The following is an 18,200-nucleotide window of genomic DNA, read 5'->3' as shown; positions in this document are numbered from 1 at the left end:
GCAATTAGGAGTATTACGTGACATAATCATGAAGTGAATAATTTTATTTTAAAAAATGGAAATATATTTTTTTAGTTTTCTAAAGTTTTTTTGGATTTTTTTCAAGTTTTTTTGGGAAAAAATTGCAAATTTGCCCAAAAAAATATTTATTATATCATATTTTCTATTTTTGTGTTTAATAATGAGTGACGTTATCAAGAATTTATTATTTTTATAACAAAATTTATTTTTTGCTGTTTTTTTCAGTTTTTTTTTCTTTTTTTTTTCTTCATTTTTGATCAAAAAAATTTGCAAAAAACATTTAATTTGCCATTTTTTGACAATTTGTATATAAAATCAAATAATTCTGTAACAAAAAAAGAAATTTTGCACTTTTTCCCAAAGTTTTTCTAATTTTCTCGTATTTTTTTCCAAAAAACTTAAAAATTTCTCCAAAAAAACAAAATTTTTAATTTTTTTCAATTTTTCTTTCCATTTTTCTATTTTTATTGACGTTATTTCTTGAAATGAACCTAAATAAGTATAATTTACAAAATAAAATTGTTGTTTTCTTTTCTAAAATCTATTTTACTGACAATATTTTCACTTTGCAGGCCGAAGTACGCTGGAAAACTTCTTCTTGTCGCTTTGTTCGCGTGTTTCCGACATTCACATTCGGTAAATAACAATTCGTTGGAAAATTCGTAAACTTGGCAAATTCGACGCTCGCAATACTCGTGTATTGACTTTCCCGGCGTTTCCCAACGCTTTCCATCGTCTGCGAGCTTCTCGAGCGTTCGAAACTTTTCTCTGCTTGCAGCGAACTGAAAGTTGGAGTGAAAAACTGTATTGGGCACGACACACGCGTGCAGAATTTACGAATCGAGGACTAGGACTACTTTTCACTGTGCATGCAAATTGTACACTCAGTAAACAAATATATTAAAGTGTCTAAATTTATGTTTAGAATATATATTTTATCTTTAATGTGGTAAATAACAAATAATAAATAAAATAAATTTTGAGTGTTTTGTGGATATTCATAGTTTGTCATTAATTTTAAAGCGTTTCTGCTATTTTGGAGAAGGATGTGTGTTTGCCGCAAGCGCGGAAGAAGTCATTAGCCATCCATTATCAGTCGCAGCGCGCACAGGAAAACAGGAAATAATAATTTGTTAGCGCGCAGTCGAAAATTTCGACACGTCACAACAAGCGAGGGGTTTTGTCGTCGTATTAATGACAAGCATCATTTGTAAACGCTAATGATTGTGCAAGCAAATGTACATATTTTAGGGAGCAATAATTAATTCATACAAAAGTCATTAAGGGATTGTACAAGTGTTTAAAATTGATATTTTGTGATTTTGTCAATAAAAATTGAAATAAACATATAAAGTTTTGCATTATGTGTAGTATACCGGTCTAAAAATTATACAAACACAGAAATGTTAATGTTTTTTTTAATAACATAAAAACTAATAAAGATAAATTAAAAATCTTTTTATAATTTTATATATGGCATTAAATTCTCTATAATATGATATACTTCTGGTAGTGATAACTTAATTATTACTAAAGTTATTAACAAAATAAAAATTAATATTTTTTTCAACTATATCTAACTTGTTTGGTTTATAATTAAGTCATTATATTATGAATTTTTATAAATAAAACATAATATGATAGAGAATTTAATGTACAATCTACTTATAAAAAATAATTAATAATACTCAAATAGTTTTTAAATAAATTAAAATTTTCTTTCATAAAACACATTTTTACTATTTTTAGACCGCTAAACTTAACTTAATACAAATCACACAAAACCAAGAAGTAAAACCGAATCCGAATTTGAATGCTCAAACGCTCAGGCGATTAACTCGGTTTCTACCCTTGGCGCAAGAACCCTAAATTCACCCTTCACATACAGGATGATACGATAATAGTTTCCATCACTGCAAACTAGTATGACTCCTCTAAGCTGGGATTCAAGAGGATAAACTAACACTACCACGACTACAATCACCCAAGTTGGGTATATTTGTTGATTTGTCCTTTTGCATCTCCTCGTCCTTGCTACCCTCCCTCAGTGAAATTATATTCTGTCAAGGTTAACACAAGGTACGAGACGTGTTTATGTCGTACTCGTAGTGCATCTGTAGTGGTAGTATTAGTGTTTGTGTAATTTCTGTTTATGTTTATGTTTATATTGTGCTTTCTGTGCCTTTGCGAAAGGACGACAGGATGAAAGCACGCTAGGTGCTTTGCCTCAGATGTTGCTCCAGCTCATTTGCGAAGTGCGGTCGGCGCAGATAAGCTCCAAGGACAAACGCTCTTAATTAAACAAATACAAAAGTTAAATAAACGAAATTAAATTTACAAAGTAAAGGAATTAGGAATTTTTTGTTTACAGAATAATATTTTAAAAGAATTTATGAGAATTTTATCTTTAAAAGTGGTTAAAACTGGAGGAAAAAAAATTTGGTGGAGGCGCCGGGCATTATGCGCCTCCACCATAATTTAAATATAATTTTTTCTTACTTGAGAGAAAGAATATTGACTAAATAAATTTAAAATAATAGAAATAAATTTATTTTATTGTTTATTGTTGATATTTATAATTATTTAAACAATTTTTTAATTTTTTAAAAATAGTTTCAACCTGAAATAAATAATTTATTGCCAATATACAACCACAGCCACAAATTTAAACGTTGAATCTTTGACAGTTCCCGATTGCTACCTTCTGCCACACTGGCATACGAATTTTATCTTTAAAAATGCTGAAAACTTGAAAAAAAAAATTGTGGTGGAGGCGCCGGGCATTAGCGCCTCCACCATTAATTAATTTTACTTTTTTATTACTTGATGAAAACAACATTGACTAAATAAAAGTAAAATAATATAAATTAATTTATTTTAATGTTTTTAGTTAATATTTATAATTATTTAAACAATTTTTTTTTAATTTTTTAAAAATAATTTCATCCTGAAATAAATAATTTATTGCCAATATACGACCGCAGCCACAAATTTAAACGTTGAATCTTTGACAGTTCCCGATTGCTACCTTCTGCCCAACTGGCCTGTAAGCTCGAAAGCTCCGAAAGCTCTCGTATTAAGTTTAAATAATGATGAAGCACCTCCAGCCCAGCGTCCACTATTTCACCTCTAGCATTGCGCATCCTTTCGCACCGCTTCCGCAAAATACTCATACACTACACCCCTTTTTGCACTTGCTGAATCCGGTAAAGTGGTCGACTGTGAGTTGTGAGTGAATGCAAATAGATTCGTGGCCATATTTCCTCCTCTCACGCTCGCAGAGTCTCGAGCAAATTAAATTCAAGCCTCAATTTTCAGGCACCCCTCTCTGCAGGCTTTTGTGTGTGTGTATACGTGCGCTTCGATTTCCAACTTTGAACTCGAATATATCATCCCCTTAACAACATTAATGCCTATTGAAAATTGAATAACGTCACGCGTGTACACAAAGGGCACGAGTGGGTCAACAACGCACTGTGAGGGGGTATTTTTACACAACAGTACATTATTTGCATACAGAGGGAATATAGGGGTTAGATTGTGAGGGTAAATTTATAGATTATTGAGTTTTTGGAGAGAAAATTGAAAGTGAAGTGAGATTGTAATGGATATATTAAGAATAACGGTCTATAAAGAGGAAATATTTGATTTTTGAAGTTAAATTATTGATAACTTATTAAATATTAATAATATTTGAGATTTGCTTTAAGAAATTGATTTGGAATTAAATTCTTTATCAATTTATGAAAAATTTATAAAAATTGCATTATTATTTTAAAAGTTATCGACAAAATAAAATCAAATATTTATGTTTTATTAAACTGATTTTGTTTTGTTGATAACTATTTTGTTTTTAAGTGGATTTTTATAAGTAAAACAGCTTTTGATAGAGAATTTAATGCAGATTCATTCTATGTAATAATAATTGTTATTGTTAATAAAATGTTAATAATAATTAAAATTTTCTCTAAAAAATCAAGTTTTTATGTTTTTAGACCGGTAAACTGCACTTACTATTATATTTTAATAAATAATTTTCCATTTTCTTCCCAAAAATAAGTTTAACCTTACTTTAATCCACTATTTCCTTTTATTTTCAAGTATTTCACCAAAGCGGCTTTCCGATTTTTGGTATTTTTGGGTCAAAAAGCGGAAAAGCCCGAAATGGAAAATTTTAAATATGCAAACCCGCGCTTGCTGGCCGGAAAAACCAAAGAGCGAAAATACAAAGAGAGGATACGAGGAAGGACGACGAGGCGAATAGAAAATTTATTCATGAGTCGCGACCCTCTTGACTTGACGTGATTTTCGATACTTTGCATTCCTTTTGCCTTTTTTCCCTCCCGCATCCTTTCAGACCATTATTATTTTTCGTCTTTTTCGTTCACCTGACAGTTTTTTTTTTTGTTATTCATGTCTGATTTAGAAAATTCCGAAGGTAGCAAGCACTAGGCTGGCGGGCAAAATCAGAAATCCTTTAACAAGGATAACACGCACATGAAAGGATAATGCAAATAATGTCGTGTCGTCGCGGGGGCAAATAAATGAGATTTTGCTGATATTTTAGGATTCCAGGATTTACCGGAGTCAAAAATATGTAAATATGCAAATTGCTAGCGTAAATATCTGCAATAATCAAGAATTAAACAAGGAAAACTAAAAAAATCAAAAAATAATTCAAAAAAAAAAAATTTATTTCAACTTTGAAACTGAATAACTTTTGAACTAAATAAGATAAAATATCACACTAAACGTTATGTTGAACATAATTTTATCAGCTATAAAATAGCATATAAAAAGTTTAACAATATATTTTGACATCAACGCAATATTGACGTGAATACAAACGCGCGTGAGTGATATTTTCATAGGTTGTGTTTTCATTGTGTTTTGCAACCCGCACAACGCGCGCATAGACTTTATATTTTAAACACGTCGTGTTTCCGCACGTCTCTATTGTTTTCATTTCCATGTTAGTATTATTATTATTATTATTACTGCAATGTTAAAATAATAAAGTTCCTGTTTAATAAACAGTAGCCAGAGGCGGTAAAGCACAAAAACATAACATTTTAATTAAAGTTGTTATAACTTTTTAGTGACATTAGATATTAATGTTAGATAAAAATAATATAATAAAGAATTTAATTGGTTATGTAATGCATTTTACAGAATTTAAATTGATAATTTAACTTTTGTGTTATTTACAATTGAAATAAAAAAATATTTTTTTTGTAAAAAATTTATAATAATTTTAAATAATTTTTATAAATAAAACGCATATTGTTAATAAAAATAATTTATTTGTATCTTATTAAGAATTAAATATTCTTTATGGATCAGTTTTTACATTTAAAATATCTCTTACCGGAACTAATATATCCGGCATCAAAATCGTTAAACTTTTTATTTCCGCTCAATCCCACCGAATTTATATTTAATACAAAAACTTCTCTAACTTTTTAATGACAATTGATATTTGTCTGCACCAAAAACAATTATATAAAGAATTTAATTGACTATATAATCCATTCCAGAAAATTAAAATTGCCAGTTTAACTTTTGAGGTATTTGCAATTGCAATAAATAATTCAAATTTTTATAAAAAAATATGGAAATTATTTTTAATAATTTTTATAAATAAAATGCATATACTTTAAAAAAATAATTGATATGCATCTTATAAAGAATTAAATTCTCTTTAAGGACCAATTTTTATATTTAAAATATCTCTTACCAATCTCAAGATATCCAGCATCAAACTCATGAAAGTTTTTCCTCGCACTCAATCTCCCCGAATTTATTTTTAATACAAAAACTTTCCTAATTTCCACCGGAAACCCGCCATTTTGTCACTATTAATACACACGCCAGATAAAATTCAAAAGACATCCTTGATGTCCTCATAAATATCCTTCAATCTTGCTGAAAGACATCGACCATCATTTTACGAACTCGTCCTTTGTTTCTCGTCCTCGTCCTTAGAAAGGACGATTTGCAATATATAGGAAGAAGTATCGCGCAAATCGAATATAAAATAGTCGAGTCGACTATATGTCGCTGCGAGACGAGCAGGCATGTAAATTTCCCGAGGATATTTCCATGGAAATAGGATCACGGACGAGAAAGGACCTTCATCTTTTCGTCCTTGCTCTGTGCGCGCAGGATATCGAACGTCGAACCTTTTACAAAACGATTTCCATCAGAAAAATTATAGGAGATATAAAATGAGATATTATCAAGGATCATAAAAGGATAATAAAAAATGTATGCATAAAAATTAGTTATTTATTAATAAAATTATAAAATAATAAATAATTGCATAAATAAATGAATAATTGTTATAATTTTATAGTTTATAATATTTTTTTAACCTAAAACTAACATTTTTAACATTTTACAATATTTTTGTCTATGATACAATTTATTATTATTAATATTTTTAGCATAATATTTAATTTCTACAATTATTCGTTATTTTATTCGGTTTAATTGTTAATTAATTAAATTATTTACAGTAATAAATATTCAAACGTAAATTTTGCCTGTTGTTAACAAGTGAAAAATCAGGATCAAGATGTCCGACCGGAAATGAATGTGTTTTAGGCCTATTTTTGCGTTTTTTTTTTTTAATTTTTAAAATAATTTGCTTAATTTTGATTTTTGATTTGATATTTTTTAATTAAACCCTTGAGCTTTTTCTTCTTGGCGTGCATAAAGTCATTACGCATTGAAATCCTGATATTTTCTTGTTTCTCGTCCTGTCGACGGCGATAAGTCAGTCGTGGTGGATGCGCCGGATCAATAATTGGCGTGATTGTTGAATAACACTGGAGTCCTACCACGGCAGGATCAGGATCGATTGTTAACTGTTCTAAATCACCCTGTATAACAAAAAATAATAAAAAATTAATAAAAATTTAAAAAAAAATTAAATTTTCCGGAAAACTCACCGCAAAAAGATAACCTATAATCAAATCTGAATCTTCTGGAATGTCTAGGGATCCTACTCGAAGAATATTTGTCCTTGACCATTGACAATCCACATAGTTATCTACCACGGAATTATCTCGTATGCTATTTGGGTATAAATTATGTTTATAAATAAAGGATAAAAGGATAATTGTTGAATATGATTACCCAATTGAAATTTGATGCCATTTGTGATCATCTAGTCCTGCTGGGATCCTTACAACATCCGTACCATTAGAAGTGGCATGTATCAACTTCAAATCGCCTCCTGCGACCTCTAAGGATAAGTAAGTGTCCTGACGACGTCGTGATCTCAAACTGAAGACTGTTCCTAATGATTCCTTTAAGAAAAAGAGTTAAAAACACACAAAAATATATAATAATTGCATTTTAAGTATCAAGTGGCTAAACTGGACTTTTAGTCACGAGCGTTTAATGAATCGAGTGTTTTATAATGTTTAGCCACGTGATACCTACGATCTTTTTTTTATTTTTACAAAATTTCTACGTTTTGTGAGGTTATATTTTGCAGTATATGCAATCGCCACTCCGTGACTAAAACCCGTGACTAAAGTACTTTTTGGTAGTCCGAATTAAAAATACAACTTTTTGTATCCCAAAACTGTGGAAAATTATGCAAAAGTAAAAAAAAACTTTCAAAAATCCAAAACAAAATTAATAAAATATAAAATATTTACATTTAGGATTCTCAACGTGATGAAAAGCGAGAATTCCTTTGGAAATGACGCGTTGTTATTAAACAGTTGTGAAGATGGTAACCAGATGTAATTATTCGGTTGTAGACGCCATGCGGCAGGACGATCCGCAACTCTACGCCAGTGATCCTTCGAAGGATGATAGTACCGTGTCTCTTCGACTGTCAAAGGATTTACTGCATTCGCACAACTGGAATAAATGGATAAATTTAATTTTTAAATTTCTAAATTTTTATTTTTTAGTTTTTTGTTACTGATTCTGCCGGTGACAGGACCTGTTGGCTGAGGGAGTACTGAAAAGGATGCGACGCAAGCGAACGCAGCAATTCGTTCATTTGAATGCCGCGAAAGCCAAGGAAATTAAATTCCGTCACCGCCACCACCGCCACCGCCATTTCCATTTCTCATCCCCGCTAGAATTTTCCGCATTCGCCGCCCCCGAGTGCGGTGGTGAGACTGATTACACGACGAGTTCAACTTTAACTTGCATTTGCTATTCGCTTCAATATACAGTGTGTTGAATGTGTTTGTGTCAACACCCTGTATGTATTTTTTAATTTGCTTGCCTATTAGTGCAGTAGTTGAACGCGCTGCAGCGGAAATGAGGAAAACCGCAGGATTTAAGAAATGCAGGATGCGATTACGGGAGAATCTCCCGAAGGAAATGAAGCGCCGATGAGAAAATTATTAGATTGCTTTCACAGGACTGAAATCAGGACGAAATTCAATTTTTTACTAAAAAAATAAAAATAATTTACTAAGAAATTAATTATTTTTTCAAAAGTTTTAAATATATATTAATGAGTTTAGAAATTTAGTGCTTCAAAGGATTGCAAAGGACAAAAGGATTTTAAAAGGTCCTTGAAAGGAAATTCCAGCACTTTGATAAGCGAAATTGTTGTGTGATTTGGCGCATACCTAAACAGGTTGCAATGACGCTGCTCGACGTTAAATCCAGGACATTCCGCGTCCTCGCTCAGGAGACAACGACGAGTCCTTTGCTGGATGCCTGCCGCGCAGGATACACTACAGCCGGACCATTCAGACCATTTATCCCAGCCTGTGGAACAAAAATTAAAGAAAAAAATTTAAAAATTTAAAAATTAAAACATTAAAATGATAATTTTGTAAATTACATATGGCGGAACTCAATAATGACGTCAAAATTTGTATAAAAGTGATGCATTTAGTTGAAAACTTTTAATTTAATCTCAGAAAGTTTTATTTTGTTTGTTTGAGTAAGAATAGTTTGTTTGTTTGGCTGGATTTTGTCTTTTAGTCCTTTTCCACTGGCTTTCAAGATTCAGGACTTTAGCTTTATCTTTCACTCCTTGAAATTATCTCTTAGCTTTTCCTATTCTTATTTTCTTTTTTCTTTTCTTATTTTTATCTCACTTTTAGGATCAATCTGATGCTTTTTTTTTCTTTTTTGTCTCTTTGTGCTTTTTATCTTATCAATGCATTAAACAAAATTAAAAACAAAACTAAACCTAACCTAAAATATTATTACCTCAAAGAAAAAGTAAAAGGATTTTAATTTTTGATTAGATTTGCTTTCCTTAGGAGTAAAAAAGGAAAGAAAAAAGCACATAAACACAAAAAGTTGGAATTAATGCGCGCGGTCATAAATCTTGTCCTATATTGAGTTATCCCGTCTCTCCGCCTCTGCAAACCTTCTGCAAACGAGTTATCCTTTTAGTCCTGCCGGCAGCGCATCAACTAAGTAAGCATCATGTTAGCTGACGGCCCGGGGAAGATAAATAAATGAGAAAATACCAAACCAACAACACAAAACTCACAAAATTAAAAAAAAAAACGAAAAAAAGAAAAACTTTAAAAGTTAATTTTTTTATTAATTTACCTAAAGATGTCCATACGCGTTGATCTGTAGCTTCATCCCATTTTGCAATGGCGGTCGCCCGAAGTAACCCATCAAGGATTTGACAGAATACGATATACTCACGTGGTGTTACATCCTGTGCGTCATTACAATCAGCTACAGGACGACTGAATATCGTTACATTCACTTGTCTATAAATAATAATAAATATTTTATTGATTAAATAATTTTAGAGAAAATTTGGAGTTTTGTTGATTTTACCTATTAGTTGAGTATAGATGCAGATGATCAGAGCCTTTGTAGGTTGAGATGAGTTCAAAGTAGGCTGGATAGACGCCACGCTCGCCGGAATGGGTCGGGGGCGGCTGGTCGGCGCCACCGATGCCATTAGATCCGTCGCCGCCACTACCGCCGGCGCCGTTAGTGCTCAAACCGCGAAAGACGACGCTGGCATCGCGTGCGCTCTCCTCCACGCTCACTTGCTTTTCGGCGAAGTACTCCTCCAAATCGCAGCACCACCCCTTTTGCACCAATGTCAGTAGTAAGCACACAAACAACACAGAGTTTAATTTTATCATTTTAGGTTTTTTATTTGGTTTAGGTGAGTTAATTCATCATTTCTGAAACAAAAAGAAAAATTATTTGTTATGGGAGTTTGTATTAAGTGCAGAATAGCGGTCTATAATTTAGAAACATGATTTTTGATAGTTCTTTGGAAATAATTTGGAAACGCATAAAGATAAATACTTTTTTCTTTTATAGGTTGATTTAGAATTAAATTTTACATCGTATACATCGAAAATTGTAATGAAATTATTTAAATTAGTTTAATTATCATTGACTAAAGTTGACAAAATTTAAATTTTGATTTTTACATTTGTTTTGTTAATAACAATTAAAATATTTAACATACACATAAAATCAAAATACGATATAATGTAGAATTTAATTCCAAATAGCTCAGTAAAAAAATCGTAATCCTATCTAATTTATTAATTAAGTTATTAATAAAAAACTAAAACAAAAACACAAATTACATATTTTTATTCCGCTATAGACCGGCACTCTTAACATATGACATTTTAAAACTCTACAAAAACTTTAAATTGAAATAAAATTCAAATAACTTCAGAAACAAAGATAATTCCTGAAAGAACCTCTTATCAAAACACACGCACAAACACAACATTATCCCGTTTGTAATGAAACCTAGCATTTTCCGACTTCGGAAGGAAATGTATCAAGGATAATGCTCGGCACGCACGCACGAGTATTGTAATTGTAATCTACATGCTAATTACCAGGATAACAGCGATCGTGCCACGCAGCGAATGCGACGAGATGAAAAGCGATACCGCGGGGATAGGATGCGAAGTGAAGTGAAGCGTATTCGCATCGAGAGGACGATAATGAAAGGTCCTTGATGGGGAAACGTAAATGTGTAAACGAAATTGTTTTCCAACAATAACCCTCAAGTTACAGGGCGAGGATATACCCGGAAACTAATTTGAATAAAATATATTTCAAGGATACTTCAAGGATAATAAAAAATAATATAAATAAAAACGTTTTAATTTCATTTTTCGACTTTTTCAGGAGTTTTATTAAACTTTTTAAATTTAAAAATAATTTCATCACATTTTCTTTACGTTATCCTTTTTTCTGTGTGCAGAGGGTCGCAGTTACTGCACTTTTAAAGTTCACTAAAAGTTCGCAACAATTTCGCGCTAACTTTTTCTATATTTTCAGCGGGAATATTTTTTATTATCCTTTTTTATTATTATCCTGCATCACGTCGTACAAATTTATCTAAGGGATGAAAAGCCAAGTTTTCGCTTTAATACTCGTTCAAGATCAAGTTTCAACATTTCCAACGTATCCAACAATTCCGACAACTTTTTCAAACTTTCGTCCTTTATTTTTATTTTAAGGGTTGAAAATACAAAAAACCAAACGAGGTTATGTTTCCATTTAGAAAACGTTATGTTGCCTTCAATGCAAAAAGTTTTCCAACGCGTCCAAAACAAATAACAAAAGGAATTTTCCGGAAAACCGGAAAACCGGAAAAGTTTAAATTATCTATGTTTGAATTTTAATTTAAAAACATAAATAATTAAACGTTTCCGGAGATTAATTAAATTGAATTAATTATTATTAAAACGTACTTTTATCTGTAATCCACTTACTGCAAATTGCAATTTGCCGAATGAGAAGATAAAATTGTCGTGGGAAATTAATAGTCCTGGCGGTAATCCCGGTTCCTGCTTTTCCGCTTTTCCGGTTTTCCGGTTTTAGTTTTTAAGAGCGCGGGCACCACCGAACTTATAACGTGAATTTTCCACAGAGTCAATTAGTCATGTCACGTTAAATCCTTAAAGTTTCCATATCCGGGAAACAAGGATTTTCTCGCACTTTACGAACACTTTAAAACTTTAGACAAACTGGAGCAACACGAATGCAAATATTCAAACGTAAACACAACTATAAATCTTCAACCCACTTTACTCTTATGAATTTTTTTTTAATATTATCCTTATTATTTATTTATTATCCTTAAATTTTCATTAGATTTTCTTAAAAATTAATTTTTATGTGTTATTTTATTTTTTTGAGTGTTTAAAGTAAATTTCACGTAATATTTTGTTGAGTTTAAGAGCGGGGACGATGCGCACGCGATGAAGGACACCGCGAGACTGCCAGGATCCCGGCAGGATGCAGGATGCAGGATTGCTGGTCGAGTGGTACACGCATACGCTCTCGCTTGTCGACGTCGGGAATCTCACGCAACGCGCACGCCTCGCTCCCTCCCTGGACGGGCAGAGCAAGCAGGACGAACAGGACAAACGACAAATAGCATGCGTCAGGATTTACATTCATGAGATTCACGAAATCCCGACAAAAGAAACCAACAAAAGTGATAAACAAAAAGTTGCGCAACATGCACGCCAGAAAAAACGAAATTACTAAGGATCCTGCAGGACAACAGACATAAATTTTAGATGAGAAGATAGATAATTTAACTGGTTATAATATAAAATTTAAATATTAACAATATCAATATTTTTGGGGTTGTTATAAACAAAAAACTAAACAAAATCAAATCAATATTAAAAATTTAGTAACATGCTTGCTAAAAAACTAAATTACTAAAGATCCAGCAGGACTACAGACATAAATTTTTCACAAAAGGATAGATAATTTAATTGGTTATAATCTAAAATCTAAATAATAACAATATAATTATTATTTCGCCTGTTATAGGCAAAAAACTAAACAAAAACAAATCAAAACTAAAATTTTTTCATCAAGTTTCTTCTTACATTTTTCTCTATAACTCCAAAACTTTTAACCCCACAGACTTTTCCATACCATTAGTGTATAGAGAATTAAATCATCTTTCATAACAACTTCACTCAACAGCGAAACAAGGCCTAGTTCCTCTGTTATCCGACATTCGGTTGTGTTGCTTCCAACTTTAAAACGCGCTCGTCGGCTGTCGGCCGCGATTTTAATTTCGAACACGGAAAGCGTGCTGTAAATCGGGCGCCCGCCGCTAATAATTCAACTTTATCGCACTTACATAATCCCCCAACTACTACCCACTGCTGCCGCCCCCGTCGTGAACAATAAGTAACTTAAACTTTGCGCCGGGAAATGCGGTATCATGTCGACTACCACCTGACTTTGAGTTAACAAATTTGAATTATCCGCTGAAGGTGCGAACCACGGCGCTAACTTTACAAACCGCACCGGTGCCACAGGGGGTAGCTGCCAAAGTTGCCGGAAACACATTTCCAACATGGCGGATGCAGTAAAACAATAAAACAATTCAATTTACTTAAAATATGAGTTTTTCAATGGCTTTTCTTGCTTTTTTCTATGAAAAACGTTAAAAAATGTTGTTTTATAAACAAAACTAACAATATTTGTTGTTACATTTGTTTATAAACATTATTTTTAATGAAAAACAGTCATTTTAAGACTTTTACTGCCACCTAGCGGTGAAAACATAACTACCAGCGCTCTCTAGCGGCGAATATTGCAACTTAAAGTAAAATAAAAATTCCTGCTTTATAATAGAATGATTTAAATATTTATTACATAATTTCTCTTCTTTCTTTACAACAAACAAAAAATATTTACGGAAAAATAGATTACAATAGCGATAACAATAACAGCAAACAATAGAGTTGATCATTTGCGTAAATATACAGGGTGTTCGCAGAACACACACACATTCATTACATTCTAACCTCACTTTTAAACTAATTTCTCCAATTTCTTTTCACAGAGGCAATAAAAACGGCTCACAACGCACTCGGACACAAATCACACAATCACAAATCACTTATTGCTTACAATATAAGTTTAATAATTTTAGTTAGGTTAAATTAATTAAATTAATTTAATTATTGCGCGTTATGTCAATGTCTTTGACTCAACAATTCGTTTAACTCTATACGTATTGACTCTTTTTAGTGTTTTTAATGATGTGAAGTGGAAATATTAGCTAGTTGCGGTTTTGGCTGATTTTTTCGAGTTTTAGGTTAAGTTAGGTTAGATTAGGGTGGAAGTTGAGGGTTACGTGACGTTGTTGAGGATCCACGGCACGAATTTCGAGATGCGCGTGCATACACCGGGGAGATTGGCTTCTGCGCAACCGATGCCCCATGAGATGATGCCGGCGAGGAAGTAGCGGCCATCTTTGCCGCGGACTTGGAGCGGGCCGCCGGAGTCGCCTTGGCAGGAATCCTGGCCGCCGTTTTCGTGGCCGGCGCAGAGGAAGATCTCGGGGATGAATTCGTGGCGGCCGGCACGCAGGAACATGCTTTTGCAGCGATCGTTGCTTACGATCGGCACTTGCACCTAGAAATACATGTTTTAGGTTAGGGTTTGTATCATAACCTGACTATATATGCTACTAGTTGTATTGCTAACTTCAAAAATCATTTAAATATAGTTAGAATTGAGCTAGGGCTTTGAATTTGATATCAAATGATAGATAATTTAATTATCTTTAATATGAAAACAAAATATGATAAGTTTAATAATTATTTTCAAGATGGCGGACAAAAAAATATAAAAAATCATATTTTTCATATTAAAAATGCGAAATTTTTACTTTTTTTTACTTACTTCTTGTAAAACAGATGGTAATGTACCACCTTCACTCAACCGCCCCCATCCTGTGACAGTGGCATTCTCCCCAATGAGCAAATCGTCTGATGCTGGCAGACAAATGGGTCTGATATGATTGGCAAACTCTAGTGGTTTGTCTAGTTGAACTAATGCCAAATCATATTCGTAGGTGAAGAAATTATACTTTGGATGGACCACTTTGCGTGCAACTGATCTCTCTACGTAGGGTAGTTCTTCCTGTACACTGGAAAAGTCATATTCGCCGACTCTGATGCGAATTTGAGATGTTAACAAACTAAAAATAAGAAAAACACGTAAAAATTTAGAAGAATATTTCTGAATATAATTAAAAAAGTGAAGTTTTAGAGCTGATAGCTCTAATTTTGAAGTTTATACTAATAATTTGTGATAGATAATTTAATTACCTTTAAATTTGTAAAAATATTTGTGTAATAAATTAAAAACTGTAAAAGTTATTAACAAAAAACTGCAAAAAAGCATTTTTCTCGTTTTCGTTTTCAAAAAAGTTTATATTCATTTCATATTCAAATATCTTATTGATATCTATTTTAAATATAATGACGATATACATCATTTGATAGATAATTTAATTGACTTCCTAAAACGGTTCTCAAATTACTTGTGCGTTAAAAATTACTAAAGTTATCGCCAAAAAACCAAACTTATTTTAATGATTCAATAAAAATATGCAAAGTTATGCAAAACTGAGCGTTTTATCACATTACTTTAAATTCCCCGCACGTCCTTTTCTTTTTTCTGTTTCTCCCGATGGAAAATCGTCAAACGTGCACTGCAAGATGCAAATGCGCACGTTTAACGATTCCACCACTCGGTAGAATATTAAAAATTTAAACCAACCTCAAGGAATTTATTCATTAAGTTAATATAATATTTATTCAGATAAAATGTTAAAACTTTAAAACAATAAATATGCTTAAACTCTTGTTGTTAAAATGTAGTTTAATGTAATTGTGCTATAAAGTAGCCTGGGTAGAAGACAATAAACATTTGCGTTGTTCACAGGATGAGGACAGGGATATTGTGGGGTGGTTGCAGTTTCGGGAACGCAGCGCAGGGTGAAATGTGCGAATTGTGCAGAACGTGCAGTTTAATTTAATGCGAACGCGGCGGAAAATGCAAGGGGTTCTACAATGTCGTTTATTCCTGTTATCCTTGGGTATTTTCGTCCTGTTTGGGTCTTGGCTGTTTTATGTCGTCGATTTTTATATGAAAATTTAAGTTTTACTTACTCATCAACGCAATGTCCGGCGGTTGCTATCCAATTTTCATTCAGGATTGCGCCTCCGCATCTATGGGTGGACGAGAAACCAAAAAAGGATGTCCTTCTGACTGATACCTATGAAAATATTTGATTTTATTAGAAAATGGAAAAAATTGTTGAATAATAGTGCTTTATATTTTATAATTAATGAAATTAATAATTGGTGCGTTTCAGGTAAAAATTATTTAAACAAAAGACACGCAGAATTTATTTGTCTATAAAATGAAGGCCAATTTGTTTATTTATCTTTAAAATTGTTTAAAATATTAAAGAAAAACTAAAAAATTAAAAAAAATATAAGAATTTGCTTTTTCAAGAAATTGTTTTGAATTTTCACATAACGATAACTTTTTAAATAAAAATGTTACAAAATTATTATTTAAACAAAAGTTATAGAGAATTTATTTTCATATAAAACAAAGTTATGATTGTTTATGTATCTTTAAAATTGTTTAAGATATTAAAGAAAATGTTATAAAAATCAAAATTAAAATTTTGTCATTAAAAAAAATATTTTTTAAATTTCAATTAACTATAACTTTTTAATTATAACATTCATGACAAAATTATTTAAATAAAAGATGTTATCAATTTAAAGATTTATTCACCAGTTTTTAAATAAATTATCTATCTAATTGATTTTAGAAGTTACAAGCAAAAAAAAAACTGTATCATAAATTTTTGCGTCAAAATAAAATTTATATTAATACTTCCAAAACGTGTTTCATCCATGAAATAATATATTATATAAAATATTTACATAAAATATGCGTAGATGGGTTATTTATGCTCTGGCCTTTGATGCGGAAAATTAGTTTTCGTAATGCAAAATGCAAAATAATGCGAAATAATATTAATGTCCTTGGAAAAATCGAAACGCGTGTAATTCGCAGCTTTCGAACGCGAAACACGGAAACAGCGCGCGACGGGGGCGGGCGCGGCGGCGGCGTTCGCGAGGAAATTTATGGCAATGAAAGGTCGATAAATCATTAACGCGAAATTGATTTCGACACTCGCGCAGCCGCATAAATTTCCATTTCGAAGCCGGATTTCGATTTCGAATTACACAAAAGTGAATTACAACATTACAACACTCTCAAAATACATAATATACAATATATAATAACAAATTGGAAACATTTATCTTCTTTTATTTATGTTTTGTTAATAAATTGATTTGTTTACCTGCCATGGCCATCTTCCAAACGGAGCATTTTTTCCACCAACAATTCTTGTTTGCGGTTGGGGAAAAAGAGGCGGTTGACCACATCCTGTCAAAATATTATTTATCTTGAGTAAATTGAAGCAAAATAAAAGTGAATGTTTACCTGAACTATCAGCGCTTGCAGCTGAAACAGTACTGAAGGTGCTGGTCTGCATTAATTCAGGAGCCAAGGATACTGGGTCCGACGCGGGACTTGGCGTTGTCGTAGTAGTCCTTGTTTTTGTTATTCTTAAAACAAAAATTTATTTAGATTATATCAAAATATTATATTATAGAAAATTAAACTTAGGTTGGAAATTATAAATCTATTTCTCTCTATATTTTTTTATTTACAAGATATTCGCAATTGAAATTGATCGTCAAAAATTGAAAAATGTCACTTTTTAGCACTTTTAGTCGCGTTTTTCGACTCTTTACTCTAAAAAATATATTTATTTTATATTTTTATCTGATGGAGAATCTTCCACTCTTTCATAATCAGCAATTTGTTGGATGCTATCGCTTTTAGTTTAAAAGATATGAATTATTGAAAATCGTGGAAAAAAAGTATCAAGCACCCCCCCTTGGCAATTTTTTCTTAAGAATGAAAATTTTATCTCTCAGATTTCCGTTTTAACTAGCCTATCTTATAGAGCATAATCCGTAGATTAAGACGCTGCGATCAGATCTTAATTATCTCTTTTAGTTTACGAAATATTCGCATTTGAAAAAAATGGGCAAAAATTGGAAAATGTCACTTTTTATCACTTTCAGTCGCATTTTTCGACCTTTTCCTGTGGGAAATATAATTATTTTATATTTTTATCTGATAGAAAATCTTCCATTCTTTCATAATCAGCAATTTGTGGGATGCTATTGCTTTTAGTTTAAAAGATATGAATTATTGAAAATCGTGGAAAAAAAGTATCAAGCACCCCCCCTTGGCAATTTTTTCTTAAGAATGAAAATTTTATCTCTCAGATTTCCGTTTTAACTATCCTATCT

The 18,200-nt window shown here is 31.8% G+C and overlaps 2 protein-coding genes across 3 annotated transcripts in view; both read right to left on the bottom strand.

Moving 5' to 3' along the window:
• Positions 1 to 6,440: 6,440 nt before the first annotated feature.
• Positions 6,441 to 12,265, bottom strand: LOC135801411 (uncharacterized). 2 transcript variants are annotated; one of them, XM_065314891.1, is made up of 8 exons: positions 11,715 to 12,265; positions 9,811 to 10,169; positions 9,571 to 9,740; positions 8,628 to 8,769; positions 7,692 to 7,899; positions 7,162 to 7,334; positions 6,975 to 7,098; positions 6,441 to 6,905 (listed from the first exon to the last, which is right to left on the bottom strand). In XM_065314891.1, the coding sequence occupies exons 2-8, from the start codon at positions 10,125 to 10,127 to the stop codon at positions 6,672 to 6,674; spliced, it is 1,368 nt and encodes a 455-aa protein (XP_065170963.1). In that variant the 5' UTR covers positions 10,128 to 10,169; positions 11,715 to 12,265; the 3' UTR covers positions 6,441 to 6,671. The 2 variants fall into 2 exon arrangements, with proteins under 2 accessions (XP_065170963.1, XP_065170964.1); XM_065314892.1 differs by having other exon boundaries at positions 11,736 to 12,265.
• A 1,354-nt stretch (positions 12,266 to 13,619) lies between these two features.
• The window catches only part of Sb (serine proteinase stubble), a 29,293-nt gene continuing 24,712 nt past the window's right edge, over positions 13,620 to 18,200 (bottom strand). The window contains exons 3-7 of the mRNA XM_065314438.1: positions 17,320 to 17,444; positions 17,177 to 17,262; positions 15,960 to 16,066; positions 14,686 to 14,983; positions 13,620 to 14,415 (exon numbers count right to left, since the gene is read on the bottom strand). Coding sequence (XP_065170510.1) covers positions 14,131 to 14,415; positions 14,686 to 14,983; positions 15,960 to 16,066; positions 17,177 to 17,262; positions 17,320 to 17,444 — 901 coding nt within the window. The 3' untranslated portion in view covers positions 13,620 to 14,130. The remainder of the gene's footprint in view (positions 14,416 to 14,685; positions 14,984 to 15,959; positions 16,067 to 17,176; positions 17,263 to 17,319; positions 17,445 to 18,200) is intronic.

This window comes from Atheta coriaria, unplaced genomic scaffold (genome assembly GCF_025399875.1).
Source record: "Atheta coriaria isolate IRGN ID8LTWV9N9 unplaced genomic scaffold, Caltech_Dcor_3.1 hic_scaffold_10_pilon, whole genome shotgun sequence".
Lineage (NCBI taxonomy): Eukaryota > Metazoa > Arthropoda > Insecta > Coleoptera > Staphylinidae > Dalotia > Dalotia coriaria.
Note: the sequence above shows the minus strand (reverse complement) of the source record. Positions and strands in the feature narration are given on the sequence as shown.